Genomic DNA, 17477 nt, shown 5'->3' with positions numbered 1-17477 from the left:
AATAAAATCCATAATATGTAAATTTCGATTTGATGGAGATATGGGCAATTCTATGATGAGCAATTTGAGTGGTATTATTATTACAGGTTTTTAATAACAGACTTTTGTGATTCCAAAATTCAGGCTTTTATTAATTTTTAAGTGAATTTTCACAAAGTTAACATTATTTAAATTTTTTATTAGAATTAAACCAACACAGAAGCTATAAGTATGGAAATTTTTTATGAGAGTTTCAAAAACTTTGACACCGTAGGTTTTATCATTTAAAATTCTGTCAAGTAATAATGATAATTATAATTGGAATACAAAAAAAATATGAAGGATTAGAAATGTTTGTAGTACTATTTTGTATCAGATGTTCCAACTCAGGTGAAACACTTCTCTTCAGAGAAATGTACAACATTGTAATTAATGAGTGAGTAAAAAGTTTATAAATCTCTGTATATATGCACTGTACTGATTACAGGTACAAAAGTAATTGGATATCTTATAATCTAATCATTTTGTAACATCTGAAAATGTGTTACAGAGTTGTGCAAAGAAAGGATAAATACAAATGACTAAAACAGTGTTAAATAAACTAGTTTCCATGTCTCTGAAATTAAATAATACCAGATGGAGTCTCACTGTATACTGTTTGCATTAATTTGAGGCTAATGACCACAGCATTTTAATAACAAACATTTATATAAAATAAATAAATACAATGCATAAATAAAAGAGAGCCTGAATCTGCCAGTAAATATAGACATAAATTATTCATCATAAAAGAAAAAGTAGAGCTTAATATAAAAACTAGATCATGTGAACTGACACAGTAGATAAAATTCCATTACATTTTTTATTTTAAAATTATAAATACTTACTACAATAAATGTTGGCATCACCGGTGTAACCAGTGATACACTGGCAGAATGCTTGGTGTTTGGTAGCATTGCACAGTGCATTGATTCCACATCGTTTTGTCAAGCACGGATCATCACATGTTTTTGTTTCTGGATTACAATAACGATGGTCTGGACACTGTTCATCAGTTTCACACTCAATTACTTGCACTGTAAATTTAGAATAATTGACTTTTAATAAAAAGATTTTAAATGTATCAATTAAAATAGAATGTTTCTAATATATATATGTATATTATTTAGCACAATTAGTAAGATCTTGAAATGTTAAATAACAAAAGAAATATTAGGTCTCAGCTTCATGATGTATTGATGTTCTATATAAATTGATGGTCAGTGGCTAAAATTTGTCAAGTTATAATGTTCACAAGAAGAATTTTTTAAGCTAAATTTTGAAAAATATGGTCCAACAAGTTTGATAAAAGTTTAAGAATAAAAAAATAAACATAAATAAAATATTAAAAAAAGTATTGTAAAAAATTACTGAAACCAGTTTAAAATACTTTACATTATAAGCTACCACTTAAAAATGTTTAATTCTGTAATTTAATACATCAATGAAATGTCAAATTTTTACTATAATCTATAAAAACTGGTCTACCAGCATTAGTAAGTGAGTGAACAAATTACTTATATACAAACTGATTGTCCATAGAGTTGAGAGAGTTTCTTATCAACCAACATTATTGATAACACATCTAATTATAAAATAGAAACAATCAAGAAAATTTCACAGAATAATTAGTTTAAAAATTAGCTCAAATAATCATAATGTTGTCTTTTTTAACAAGATAAAACTATAATCCATAATACCTACCAGGTACACAATTTCCATACATGTCCAAACGATAACCATGTTCGACAGGGCAAACACAGTTTCCTCTTTCATCAATAATCATTCCTTTTTCTAAAGCACACACACAATGTCCACGTTCATCAACTTTTTGTCCTCTTTCAGGTGTACATCTAACACATTCATCATTTGGATTTAATCCTGTTCCTGGAGGACAGACACAGTTTCCGTTTTCATCTCTTACAAATCCTTTCTCAACCAGGCAAACTGTAACAAAGATTTTCATTGTTTATTTAATAAGTTATTAACCTATTAGACTTGTTTAACAACTTATTAAATAAAATGTTTAATAAATCAGTAATAATAAGTTTTGAAAAAATCTAGGTAACTGAAATGTGTGTAATTTCACACACATTTTTCTTGAATTAATAAAGGCAAACAGTGTTTTCAGACTCTTATTAGGAGACCAATGAAGAAATAGAAAGAAGAGTTCAAGAAATTTTTAGCTGATTTAAGTGGACTGAGTGAAGAAGTACAGAAGAGATGTAATCTTACACGAGATGAACTTCACACTGATTCAGACGTATAGTGCAGAGGCTTGGATTACAAAACGGGCAGGGGGAAAGTAAATTGTGATATATGAAATGATCTTTCGTAGAAGTATGATAATCAAGATAAACAAACATCATGTGAGGAATTTAGAAGTAATGGGTCTCAAAATATAGAAATTATGGTGGATAAGAAGGGAGAACAGACATTTAAAAATTGAACTGGAAAGTAAATGGAAAGAAAATAGGAAAAAATATTATTAAGAAGTATAGAGGTAGAAAAAATTGTAAGAGGGAAATAAGTTGGAAGAATAAGAAATGGAATAATACACATTTAGAATAAATCTATTAACATTTTATATTACGATTAGAAGATACAACGTAATCAGATAGACTTTACTTATGGGAACTATAACAAATTATACACATGTTTAACAAACACTTTCCTGGATTTCTGGCTGATACTTTCTATTCATAATACAAAAACTTCTTTTGTTAGAAAAACAAAAATAAGTTTTACAGAAATAAAAAATGCTGATTTTTAAATTAATAATTTTTTCTGTTCAAAGATAAACCTATGTTTTTACGTAACTAGTTCATATAATGAAATGCTGACCTTTATTTTTAAATGAAAAAAAAAATGCAACTTATTTATTATTATTAATATACTTAGGATATGTAAATGTACGAATTTTATCAATAGATGATACAGATGAATGCAATGTTCATGCTGACCATTAACCTGAGACCAGCTGATTTAGAAAAATAAACCAATCAGCTAGCCATGCTGACTGAAATTATTTTATCACGCCAAGAGAAAAAAAAAACTGCCTCTTTTACATGTATGTATGTGTGTGTTTGAGTCAGTGTGTGTTAATTATATACTGAGTATTCAGTTAGTAAGATGTGGCACCCTATTTATATCAGTTAAGTAGGGTGGCACCCATTTATTTCACCTATTTCCCATTTAGGGAAATGAGAAAAAATATAAAAACTACTTTCAAATAATTTATTTACAATGAGTTACTGATTTTAAATGGATTTATTTTTAATGCAATCATACTGGCTTAACATAAGAAATGAAAACAGGTACAAAATACTAAAAATATATTTTCCGCTATATTTACATCATCTGAAATTGTATTTATATAGATGCTAATGTTTTGTTCACAAAAAAAGTTCTTAATAATTTTGATAATAAACCAGAATTTGAAAAAATTGCAGTTACTTAGTTTATAAAGGATTAAAATATCTGAATGTCTTTTAATTTTGAAATTTTTCATTTTCAAATCTGATATATGAAAAATCTTAAAATTTAATTTTTTGTAATGTCTGTTTAAATATGTGTATCAAATTTTGTTGAAATATCTAAATCCATTCTCGGTACAAATTTTTAATGAAAAAACAAATTGGCAGATAGCTGGGAAGTGAAACGAGAAAGAACATTTTTCATAATCCTTTCTTTTTTTTAAGTACTGAACCATTTCCCAAAGTTTGACAATATATAACATTCTACAGTAAAAAATATATAATACTGGTAAGCCAACTGGTATAACAATTAGCATGTTGATTTCTGAATAAGCTGATCTCAAATTCAATTCTTGACAAGGATCTAGAATCTTTTCACCCATCATTACGTTGATTAATTTTTGTTCTTGTGTATAAATGCACTTCCTAAATAAAAATAACAAAAAAATAATTTATACTATTTACCATTATCACAAAGTACAGCAGCATTTCCTTGGAATCCAGGTAAACATTCACAAATCATTGTACGAACAGGAGCTGTGTCAAATACTTGACAAATTGTATTATTACCACATGGTTTAGAAATTTCACATGGATTAACACAATCTGCATTGATACAAGCAGTCTGAGATGGACATTCTGTGTCACTTACACATGCAACTTCCACTGTAAAAACAAGGATAATAATGACAATTATATAAAATCTCATCTGAACAATAAAGTACTACATTCTACGAAGAATACAAAAAAAAAAAATTAGAATTAAAAAGAAAAAAAATTATAAAGAACAATTAGCTTTTTTATTCACTCTCCTTTTTTTATAAATAGATTTTGAATTCTTTAACCCTTTATTCAGTATGGCCTTATTTATTCGTGCCCTTGACTGTGCTGCTGTTGATATGTGATACTTGTATTTTGTTACTATACCATGTTCTACACAGCTACACATGCAATTCTTTTACAAGTCCTATTACTAATGCTTCCTTTTCAAAGAATTCCCACTTACTTTCTGACATTATACTTATTTATAAGGCCGGGTAAATACTAAATGCATATTCTGATATCAGAAGTATCTGTAGAATTATGAGTATTTTGTAGTTTTGATTGTTTACCACTGACAATTAACTGTTATCTTCACTTATATATATATATATAGTAGTTTATATATTACTATTTTAGTTTTTCAGAGGTTTGTAATTTTTGTTTCAAACGTTTTCTATTATAGTTTCTAAGAATGATGGTAATTACTAAATTACATTTTAACGAATACATGATTACTCACACTCCATGAATTAGATGATGAAGAATTAGAAATAATTAAATTTATAAGATTTAAGATTAACAATTTATAGATAGATATTTCTGAACTTCTAGCTACTTTTCAAGAGGAGAGAAACTTTCAAAATTTAGCAATTAATGTAAAAATCTGATTGATATTTGGTCATAAGTTCATCCCATGATGTAAGATATTAGTATAATTTGACAAAAAATTAATTTTTAAAACATACCTACCACAGTATATTGATGTTAAAATTTTTGTTCTATTTTTATTTAATAATTCATTTAGATTTAAATTTTAATAATATTATTATAAATGAAAAAACAGATTATGCATTATTAAATGAAAATTCTTTACTAAAGTGCAGAATGATTTTTATAATAGTGTAATTGTAATACTGATTTAAGTTATTTAAGATAGACTTCTATTAAATATAGAAGAACCCTGTGCCTTGGAATTGTATAGGATTAATTTCAAAAGACTTAAATTAAAGAAATAAATTTAACTGGTCAATAATGTAACTCATATAGGTCTCTGCAAATTCAATGAGAATATTTTTAATATCATAGAAACAGAAAACTTATAAAATAATGTTAGTATTATAAAGAAAAAGGTAATACCATAATTCTTAAACATACCTTTCTCACATCCTTTTCCTAAATCACCAATATAACCAGGTGGACATGAACAATCAGGTTCATGATTATATACGTGACATTCAGCCGGTTCTTTACATGGGTTATTAACAGTACATGGCGAAGCACACTGTTGATTAATGCAAGCTCTATCAACTGGGCAATCAGAATTAGAAGTACATGCAACTAAAATACAAGCGATCTGAGCATCACCGGTCAATCCAGGTGGACATTCACATACTGCACGATGGTGAGCACCATAACATACAGCACTTGTACCGCATGTACTGCCATCAGATGCACAAACTGGTGTACATAATCTATTTACACATGCATGAATGCCAGAGCAATCTGAATCACTTCGGCAACCAGCTGAAAAAATCAAATTAAAAATATTCATTATATACTAATAAAAGTCAATGCTTCTTTACTATAGTATTAAAGTTTTAATAAAATAACAATAAATAAAGATATTATTTAATAATTATTCTGTTTATTTGAAAAACATAAATATAAAATCAAATGAATAAAATGGGGGAAAAAAACTGCAACATACACTAATCCCACACATGATGTCCACATTCTGAATTTGGAGTAAAACTGAACAATACAATAAATTTATTTGATTAAAACATTTTTAAATAAACTGTAGAAAAAAATTACTAACCGCTCAAATTTAATTTATGTATAATGAAATTTTAGACAATACTTTCAAGCCTACTAGTACATCTCAAATTTTACTAATCAAATATTCTCCTACCTTAATAACATATCACTTTACATCATACTATCTTTCTTTCACTTACTTTTTGTCAAGATTATTTTTACACATTACTTACAGTTTTTATTTTCTAAGGAATCAATATTTAGTAATTTAGCTTCCTCTAAACAAGTAGCAGTAAAATAAATTTTTTATTTTTTTATATTTCATTATTTTATAAGCATGTATGTTTAATTAATTTTTTAATGGAAGTATTTATTTTTAATTTTAATATTTACGCAGTTCTGAAAATATAAAATGTTTAACATCAGTTTATATACAACAAAAATGAAATGTGAAATAAGGATTGAAAAAAGTTTTTTATTTTATTAAAAAATTAAACAAAATTATAAAAATTATGAAGAGAAATAACAATTTGAAGCTTTGTATAAAGCATCTAAAGTAAGTGGCACTATTTATTTATTTATAAAATTTACTAAAGCATCTCTAAGGATGGAAGTAGAAAGCACAATAAAATATCTTAAAAATGTAATTTAAAGTATATATCTTATATCTTTAAAGTAATTTATAAAACTCCATTTTTTTTTTTTGAAAATAATTTGTTAATTATTGGTGTAATAATCATTTTATAAAAGAAAAAGAAAATATTTTCTATAAATCTATTAACATTTACTGATGTTGAACTAGCAATTTTTTTTTCAATACACAACTCTGTAAAAGTTATTATAACAATTTAAATCAAATAGTCGGAATAAAAAATAATAAATAACGGAAAAATTAAATTCAACATACAAAAATGTAATCAAAATATATGTATGCGAGTGGTGTGATAAAGAAAATAAGGCCGTAATTAAGCAGACATGTCAGTCCAATTCTTCAGTTATTTGAATTCCTTCATCAGTAAATGCATAACATTAAAAAAGATCTAAAAGGATCTAACATTAAAACATTAAAAAGATCTAGCAACTAGATACAAAATAATGAAAACAAAGACTAAAATAATGAAACCTAACAAGAAAGTTTTAAAAAACCAACTAATTTAAAAATATTTCAATAATATTGAAAACATACCTCTAGAACATTCAATATCTGGATTTCCATCAAAGCCAGGTCGACAAGAACAAACAGGTTTATGGTCCACAACTCTACAATCTGCATTTGAACCACAGTTGCATGGGTTTCTACAAATACCTTTAACACAAGCTCTTTCAGATGGACATTCTGAATCATTCAAACAACCACCAATCTTTTCAATAGGTGGCGTTGGATTACATGTACCACTACCGCTGCTTATATAACCGCTTGGACAAACACAAATCATTGTACGGACTGGTAAAGAATTTACAACCTACAAAATAATATTAATTAGATTATACATAACATCAATTATTTTTATCCATAATGAAAAAGTTCATTAACAATATGATAATATAAGGTGTATAACTTAAGAATAAAATTTTTCTTTAGAGAGAAATGCAGTTTAGATTTAAAATAAAACTAATTACAATTATATTGTTTTATAATCACTTCAGTATGCACTTGTAAGTCTTGATTTAAAAACCAAGTATATCATAATTGACTCTTCTCTTAATAAGAATTCTTACCTTTTTATTTGAAATAAAAATATTTCATCATTTTTTTGAATAGTATAAATAAATATACCTATGTAGAAAAATAATTAATAATTTTATAACCGATCCATAATTAGAACAATAGCGTTAAACAATGTGAACTAGAGAATGTGAAGAGAAAAAAGAAGGAAAACAGCAGAAACTAATTATTATAGGCAACAGAGAAACATATTTTCTTTCATCAGACTATGCTATTTCCATAAAATGCTAATGATTATAATAGTTGATACCACAACAAAATGTATAAAAAGAAAATACACTGTACAAAAACAAACAATTCAACTAATACAAATAGCAAATAATATGATATAATATTAAGAAAATCATGTTAATAATAACAGATTTACTTCTTGAAGCAATTTAATAATTAAAATAATATAATAGTACATTTAAAAACCTTCATATTAAGAAAAAAGCAAAACACAAAAATAGGAAATATCATGTAATATAAACGATTGCAGTAAAACCTTTCTTTTTCCTGTTTAGCCTCTGGTAATTACCATTCAGGTAATACTTCAGAGGATGAATGAGAATGATATGTATGAGTGTAAATGAAGTGTAGTCTTGTACAGTCTCAGTTCGACTATTCCTGAGATGTGTGGTTAATTGAAAACCCAACCACCAAAGAACACCGGTATCCACAATCTAGTATTCAAATCCGTGTAAAAATAACTGACTTTACTAGGACTTGAACACTGGAACTCGACTTCCAAATCAGGTGATTTGGGAAGACGTGTTCACCACTAGACCAACCTGGTGGGTTTGCAGTAAAACCTGTTTCAGTAAAACAAAACAATTGAAAATTATAAAAAATAAAGTTTCTTTTATCCACATCTAAATGTTTCATTTCTTCTGTTATAACCACTCTGCACTGTTATTCAAACACTAATAATTAAGGAATTGTTACTGCTTTCAAACTGTACTATCTATGTCAGACTTTAGGACATTGATTAATATAATAAAAAATGATTAAAGTTTAGGCAATATTTAAAAAAATATGACAGCAGATAGTACAGTTAACTTCAATAATTGGGTTAAAGAAATAAAATCATCTTTTATAAATGCTTAGTGGAAAAACCTATGAAAAGTTGCCTATTCATATTAGCAGAATGGAACTTGATTCAGTAATAACAGAACTGTTAATCTTGTGCAGAGAAAAAATAGAGAGGGATTTCAAAAAAATTCTATTCTCTGATGTAGTGTAACTTAACAAATTTTATCAAAAAATCTTACAGTGAAATTAATAATGCAGCAATCCGATGATGAACAATGAATAAGAAGTGGTCCAGTGGTAAATAAAAATTTGTTAGGAAGTCAATGAATGAAATTGTTAATTTGGTAATAAAGTTATAAAACTTGATCAATGAGAAATAATTAAAAAAAAAAAATTATAATCAAAGCTACTCTTGAGCAATGAAAAATTAGTAAACAATTTTGATAAACAGTCTTTTGTTCAGTTATGTAGTTGTTATGAATAGCAATAGAAAATTAAATAAAACCACCACAAATGACTACAAATAGCAAATTTGTTTTAATGTAACTAAAACTAATAGTTAATATCGATTTTTAATTGTAAAGACCATATCATATTTTCTCAATATGTTTATAGTCTTGAAGTTGCAGTTTTCATATTTACAACATCTTCAGAGATCATAACTTCTGCAAGTAGTGGGGTTTTATATTAGTGATTTAAAAATATAAATAATGATAATGGTTTTATTAATAAATTATAAAATATTGTATGTTATTGTAAAAAAAAAAATCTTTGACAACTAATAAGGAAAACCTACCTGACAATCAGCTGGACGTTTACATGGTTCAACTTGTCCACAAGGTTCTCTACATTTCTCATTAAAGCAACCAAGGAATGGAGGACAATCTCCATCAACTTTACATTCCGGTGTAGGCTCAGGTCGACAAGCAACATATGGATTACCCATAAAACTGACCGGACAACGGCATAATGCGAGATGATTATGTACTTGACATTCAGCTCTTGATGCACAAGGATGTTCATAAATACATGGATTAATACACTGAGCATTGATACATGCTCTATCATCAGGACAATCGCTATTACTACGGCAACCAACAACAAGACATCTATCCAAAGGATTTCCTTGATAACCACTTAAACAACGGCATTCTGCCCTGTTTCCAACAGCATAACATTCAGAATTTGCTCCACAAGGGTCACTGATGACACATGGATTTACACAATTTCCATTAACACAAGCTTTACCAGAATCACATTCAGAATCAGATCTACAACCAACTGAAAATAAAAAAATAAATAATTATAAATAAATACAACACACACACACACACACACACACACACACACACACACACACACACACACACACACACACACACACACACACACACACACACACACACACACACACATACATATATATATATATACATATATATATATATATTATATAAATATAACTGAAATCCTAAGGTTTCTAAATATTATTTGTATGTACATTAGAGCCATAAACAGATGGTTGTAAAGGTTTGATGCAAGAATCAGTCACTTCAGAAATTGACTGGCAATTAGGATTTTTATTAAAATGGCCAGAATATGGAATTCTCAGGTTTAATAGAAATTCTATGGAAGTGTAGAAATATTAACCCTTTATTCAAGCTTTAATCAACTAGAAATTAAACATAAACAAAAAACATAATTACACAAGATCTCCATGATAAGGGATTAATTATAGCTGATAACATACTAGGCCTATTAGGGAAAGAGAAGAGAAAAGTGGTTTCCTGTGATATTCACAAGCTAGAATATATCATTGCATACCAATATTTAATGAAATGCAGGTGATATTCAGCCCAAGCGACTGATGCTGTTCATTACGTGTTCTATACTATTCTGAGAGAAAGCAACTCTGACTAGTATACCTCAGACACTTTAATGTTGTGAGGACAGATGAAGTAAATCAGCAAATTAATATATAACCATTTTTTGCTATACAATAGATTCCATAAAGTGTTTCAATTTATTTAGTAGGGGAAATTTACATTCATAGAATAATTCTTTCTATTCTATACTTCCTGATAGTTATTTGGTAATAAATTTTAGATACCTAAGCAGCAACCCATGGTTAAAAATGATTGAAGAGGTAAGGTTTTAACCTAACTCATTACAAGAGGTTAAAAATTATCACTGATTAACAGAAGAAATAAAAACTATAATGATGTTTCATAGAATTTGCCTCAAAATTGTTGTACATCAAAATTACAGTAATACCTAATAAAATACAGGTGCTGTATTCATTTTACAAAAAAAAACTAATTTTCTTATTTAAACTTTACTAAATATTTTTCTGATTTTGAAATACTTTATCACGTTACTTAAAAAAGATATTTTACCTGGTCTACAAGCAACATTTGGATTTCCTTCATAACCTTCTTGGCAAGAACAGATAGGTCTATGATTCTGTACAAAGCACTGTGCATTTGTTCCACAATTACATGGGTTACGGCACATTCTATTTATACAAGTTTCATTTGTTGGACATTCACTGTCAACTGTACATCCTGGTGGCATTGGTACTATAACTGAAAAAAGACAAAAATTAAATAATTGAAATTATATATTAATATCATTTTGAATTATTAGGAAACTAAAATGTGTATAAATCTAATGAAACATTTTGTTAGGAATTCCTTTTAAGAGTTTGTACAGATGAACAATTTTAAAAAGAAGTACATTTATGTTATAAGTATATACATTAAAACACTTAAGATTATATACAATTCAAAGTAGATTCCTCTGGCAGTTGTATACTTTTGACAAAGTTTATACTAATTTTAAAAATACTCTTAGTAATTTCTTTCAGCTGCTTCACTGCATCAGCTATGATGTCACTGACATCTTTGTATTGCTTTTTATCTGGTCATAGATAGTCTATGATCATCATGTAACCTTTTCCTCAATCTTTCTTTACCTTTTTTTTATTATTAAAAACTAGTGGCCCTTGCAGCATTAATATTTTTTCAAAGTAATGTTATATATTTAAAAATATTATATAAAAACCTAGTGGACACATGCTTCAGTGTTGATATTATAACAAAGTAATGTTATATATTTAAAACAATTGGCTAAAAACTTGTTTTAATTTATAAGACATTTTATCTCCAACTCCCTTGTATTTATCTTTTCTTTCCTACCACAGGTAAGGTGCGTGCTCAAAACTAATTTCCAGTTTATCCAGACATTTTACTAGACAGATAAGACTGATTTTTTATTCTTCTTGGAATGGCCTGCAGATATGCCATCAAGCATTGATGGACTTTCAAAGTGATTTTCCTGTGAGTAATAACCTCGGAAAGTTCCTCAATGGAGGAATAAATGAAGATTTCTAAAGGGAGAGTTTGGGTTTGTTGATATATCTGTTGGTCATTCTGAGCAGAATAAAAAAAAAATCAGTCCGATCCGTCCAGTAGAACACCCACATGGACTGGAAATATGTTTTCAGTTCATTTTTTGAATAAGATGTTTATTAATACAGTGAGCTATAATTAAAATCAAGACTGAAGATAATTTAAGGATCATTTAGTGGGTTCTGTTTAATCACTTTATTTGGTAGTCAATTTAAGAATACAATATTTTTTATAATGTTCATAACTGGATATCAGAAACAATAAATGAAATGAAAATCTATAAATAATCAGATCACTCAGAATTTCTAAAAAAAGAATTTTAATAAGTTTTCAAAATGCCAATTGTTGGAACAACAAAACAATGAACTATAATGAAAAACAAAGCTGGTATGTCAATCTAATGATTTGTTTTACCAAATAGGAAAGCAAAAATTCTTTGATCACTTACCTGACAGAAGATGGCTAAATAATTTCAGTACTTAAATTACTAATAATTTCTGATTTACATAGTTACTTATATAGGCTCTACAAAAAATTACATTTTAATTATAAAGATACTTAATGCATTCTTAACAAATATTCTTACCTGGTTTACATTCTCCTTCATTATTTGGAACCCATCCTTCAGGGCATGTACATATCATAGTTCTAACTGGCATTGTATCTAATACACTGCAACGAGCAGTTGATGTGCATGGTGATAACACTATACAAGGATTAGTACATGTGTTGCTGATACAAGCTAACTGAGATGGACAATCTGTATCATGGCGACATTCGGGTTCAGATTCGATAACCGATGCACGTTCACAATATGAAAGTGGATTGCCAAGTGGAAGATGTTCTGGACAGCGACAACCAGCATTATGGTTTCTTACATAACATTGAGCATTGACAGCACATGGTGGATTTACAACATCAGTACATGGGTTAACACATCTTTCATTAATACAGGTTCGATCTTGTGAACAATCAGCATCTACTCTACATTCAACCTTTAAAATTAAAATGAAAAAAGTTAAAAATAAACATACAAATATGGTTTTATTAAATAACTTACAGATTAATAACTAAAATAACTCTTTTACTCAACAGTCTTATATATGTTGTGGTAAAAGTGTATGAAATGTAACCAAAAACCTTGTAATCTAATTATAATATCAGGTTAAACACATACATTTCATGACCATGACTGTATCTATTCTTTAGTACATGTTTTAATGATTATGAAAGATCTTAACATCAGCTTACATAAAATCTGGCTTTTGTATTAAATTTTTTAGATTTTTAAACAAATACAACAATTTCAATAATCTTATTTTTAAATCACTAAAGTAAAACCTGCTTGTTTTAAATTTTAAAACCTGTTGTAAGTAATTTGTACTACCTGTTATGTCAGATTACTAGGACATAATATCTACATGTTTAGTGATAACTAATTATTAATAATTTCAAGATTGAAAATTTATTTTGGTGATGTTAGCTGATTTTAAAATAAGGTAGTTTAATTTGCAATGGTTAACTATTAAAATGAAGGTTCTATTAAAATAAAAATTGATCTTAAATGATCAATTTCTATATTTATTTCGGATTTATGAAGTAATGTTAACAAACATAGTTATATTTTGTTCTTATATTTGTGCAACTGATGCACATATAGTCTTTGTTGAATTAATTATTTGAATGTTTTCTTAGTGGAGATTGTATTAATGTTATTACTACATGGTATAGATTGACTTATTTATTGCTATATTTTTCACTTTTATTATTTAATAATTAATAAATTTGTTACTATTATATAATAATTACCATATTTAATACAGTATGAATGATTCCTTATTTAATTAAAAAAAACCTCATTCCATGCTGATTTTATAATAAATCTACATAGAATCATTATTTTATAGTAAATAATATTGATTTTTATAGAAAAAAATTTGGTGCAGTAAGAGAAAATGTAGAATCTAGTAACTTATTTACATTTTGTAAAACAAACACATTATCATACCTGTGTACATTGAACAAGAGGATTTCCAGAGAAACCTGGTCTGCAACGACAGTTACTACGATGATTGCTTCCATAACATTCTGCATTAGCAACACATGGATCACCCAATATACATGGACTAACACATTCTCCATTATAACATGTCTTATCAAATGGACATTGTTCATCATTCTCGCAGCCAACTGTAAAAAAATATTTAAAACCTTCAATATTATATGCAAAAATCTTTAAAAAATTTTATAAGCTAAATAGTTTTATTTCCCTAGCGTGTACTTGCAATCTGTTGAACTAGTGAACAATAGGCAACCCCCCACAGCCCAATGAGATATGTATGACATGTAAATGAGGTATTGCCTTGTAGACTCAGGCTGACCGTTCCTGAGATGTGTGTTTAATTGAATCCTAACCTTCAAAGTACACCGGCAATCACTGTCTAGTATTCAATCTGAATAAAAGAAACTAACTTTTACTAGGATTCAAACCTCAGAACCTTCGACTTCAAATTGGCTGTTAATGAGAAATCACTAGACCAGCCCGGTGGGCATAAGCTAAATATAATTAATTTTTTTTATTTAGCTTGAGTTTTACATAGCTTGTCTTTTAAATAGATAATCTGTAATACTTAATTATTTTTAGCTCAATTTACAAAACTGGATTCAAAACTGTATAAAGAAATTTAAAAAAGAAAATAAATAATTTTAACAATATTTATAAAAGAATTTTATGTACCTTTAACACAACCAAACTGTGGATTTCCGGAATACCCAGGTCGACAATAACATATTGGATAATGATTTGTAACACGGCAATCAGCGTTAGGTCCACAATTGCATGGTGTAATACAAAGTCTATTAATACATGCCTCTTGTAAACTACAATCAGAGTTTGCTGAACATCCTACCACAGCACCAGCTGCAAAAAATAAAAATAAAAATACATGTAATTTTTTAAATATATAAGCTAAAAAATAAAAATAAAAAACATTCTATGTGCAGTTATACAGCACAGATCAACTTCATCCTTCAATAGGAATTTAATTGAATAGGATTTAAACCATTCAATTAAATAGTTTGATTGTATATTTCACATTTGCAACCTATTTCTGGGGATGTGTGAGTGCTTTGCTGAAGGAAGGCCTACACCTTTTTTTCAGATGATTTTTTTTAATGTCAGAAAGGAAACCAATTTTTTATCATGAGTTGGTTAATATAAAATCCTTACTCAGTAATATACTGCTTTCATCGGTATAAAACAATTTACATCCTAATGAAGTGTAGAGAGGATAGATGTCTACCAATTAGATGGGACCTCTTGAAGCACTGAGATCGCTAGTGTAGTTTTTTAGGACCTCTGTGGTAGTAATTCATTCCCCACCATCCTTTTCTATATGCTTGAATTCTCTTCCCTGGTGGTGTTCTGTGAGTTCAGACTAGAAACCTACTGGATCTGTTTTAAGATTGTGGGTACTTAATAGATTATGAATAACTGGGCCTTTTATGTCTACGTAGTTTGGTGAGGTTGGCTTTGCCTATGACCTTGTTTCCGGGATATTCATGAATAAAAAAATAAAGTAAGAATGAAGGTAGAATACTTACGTGGTCTACATTCAGTGAAAGGATCTCCATTAAATCCAGGTGGGCATCGACAAACAGGTTTATGTTCTTCAGCATGGCAAAAAGCTGTAATCGAACACGGATGACTACTAGAGCATGGATTTTCACATCTCTGATTAATACAACTTCTATCAGATGGACAGTCATCATCTTTTATACACTCTGGTACTGGTAGTTGAATAACGACTTTAGGAACTGAAAAAACCAACAAAAATTCAATTAGGTATGAAATAAATACATATATAAGTAAATCATACCTTAAAATTTCTAGCTTATAAACATAATTTAGTTTAAAATGATTTAGAATTAAAATTAAACAAAAAAATGAAAGAAATAAAATTTAATATTTCATGGGATATTTTTTACAAAAATTCTCTTATCCTGAAAATTTATGTACATAATTTCTAAAATATCAGAAGGGAAATTTAAATTTTCCACTTATTTATACAAAATAATATGAAGATAGATCAGAGAAATAAGAGAGGATCTAAAAGAAATTGGCCTTACACCAGAAGACACCACAGACAAGATAAAATTAAATGAAAAAATCAAGGACAAAAACACTTGCTTCATACTCACAAGAAAGAAACTCACACCCCAAACATTTTCAATACCAGAAAGGGCTTGGAGATTGGAACATATGAAGAAGTACTGGGAAGACCGCAAGGCCTTAACAGTCCCTTCAAAGAGACTTGGATAATGGACTGACTAAAGTGATCCTATGTGGTCATAAATGAAAAACACAATTATCTACATTATCCTTGTTCAATCCATTCAAAGTGTTTAGCAGAATTCTTCACCAAATCATCTTATGTCTTTTCAGGTTTAAGAAAAACAGCAACAAGGTACTGACATAAAAAAAACAAAACATTCAGCACAGTTTCTTTGACAGCAAAACTTTCTGATCAGAATTTACACTGCTCTAATGTAATAAGAGTTATTCTCAAGATATCATTTTGATCTGCAGTTCCCAATTCTCTGGTAGAAAACATTCATAAGTGATAACAGAATATTAGTGACAACTGAAGGCACACAACCTGATTTTACTGGGCTTTAATAATGGAATTAGAATGGCTTCACACCACATTTAATCATTCATTTTCTTTTATTATTCTTAATAATTCTCACTTATACTTTTCCCAAGTCTTGTAACAATTGCAAGAAGAAAAGTGTTATATAGTAAAATAACTTTTTTCCAGGTAAATTAAGTAATCTTTTTCCAAGATGAAAAAATGTTGCAATAAATTTATGAATAAATAAAATAGTTTTAAAAAACTTACTTAATGAACACTCAACGTGGGGATTTCCAGTAAATGCAGATGGACAAGTACAAACTGCAGAATGCGAGATAGAATTACACTGGGCATTGAGACCACAAGGATCTACTCTACATGCTTCATTACAGTGTCCACGCATGCAACGTTCTGTTGTTCTACAATCAGAGTCCACTTTGCATTCAATTTGGGAAGGTGCTATGAAAATAAAAAGAAAAGAAAATTATTATGACATGAAAAAATATTTTCACATCTCTTCTATTTGAAAACCTAATTATTTTAAACTTACACAACAAAATTCATCAAAAAGTTCAAAATAACTTTAAAAAAGTAAGTTAACTGTTATAAATAATAAATATTTACTGAATGAAATGAATAAATAATACATTAATTAAATTACTAAAATAATAATATTCAC

General features: G+C 28.1%; 1 protein-coding gene across 1 annotated transcript in view; it reads right to left on the bottom strand.

The window, feature by feature from the left end:
• Positions 1–17477, bottom strand: part of dpy (fibrillin-like protein dumpy) — a 705616-nt gene that overhangs the window by 13662 nt on the left and 674477 nt on the right. Inside the window, exons 156-167 of the mRNA XM_075365108.1 lie at positions 17066–17257; positions 15768–15980; positions 14902–15084; positions 14173–14354; positions 12751–13159; positions 11151–11339; positions 9551–10035; positions 7201–7477; positions 5412–5780; positions 3960–4160; positions 1723–1965; positions 867–1055 (exon numbers count right to left, since the gene is read on the bottom strand). Of these exons, the coding sequence (XP_075221223.1) occupies positions 867–1055; positions 1723–1965; positions 3960–4160; positions 5412–5780; positions 7201–7477; positions 9551–10035; positions 11151–11339; positions 12751–13159; positions 14173–14354; positions 14902–15084; positions 15768–15980; positions 17066–17257 (3132 nt within the window). The remainder of the gene's footprint in view (positions 1–866; positions 1056–1722; positions 1966–3959; positions 4161–5411; positions 5781–7200; positions 7478–9550; positions 10036–11150; positions 11340–12750; positions 13160–14172; positions 14355–14901; positions 15085–15767; positions 15981–17065; positions 17258–17477) is intronic.

Source organism: Lycorma delicatula, chromosome 4 (genome assembly GCF_047948215.1).
Source record: "Lycorma delicatula isolate Av1 chromosome 4, ASM4794821v1, whole genome shotgun sequence".
Classification (NCBI taxonomy): Eukaryota; Metazoa; Arthropoda; class Insecta; order Hemiptera; family Fulgoridae; genus Lycorma; species Lycorma delicatula.
The sequence above is the reverse complement of the archived record's forward strand: the minus strand, read 5'-3'. Positions and strand labels throughout refer to the sequence as shown.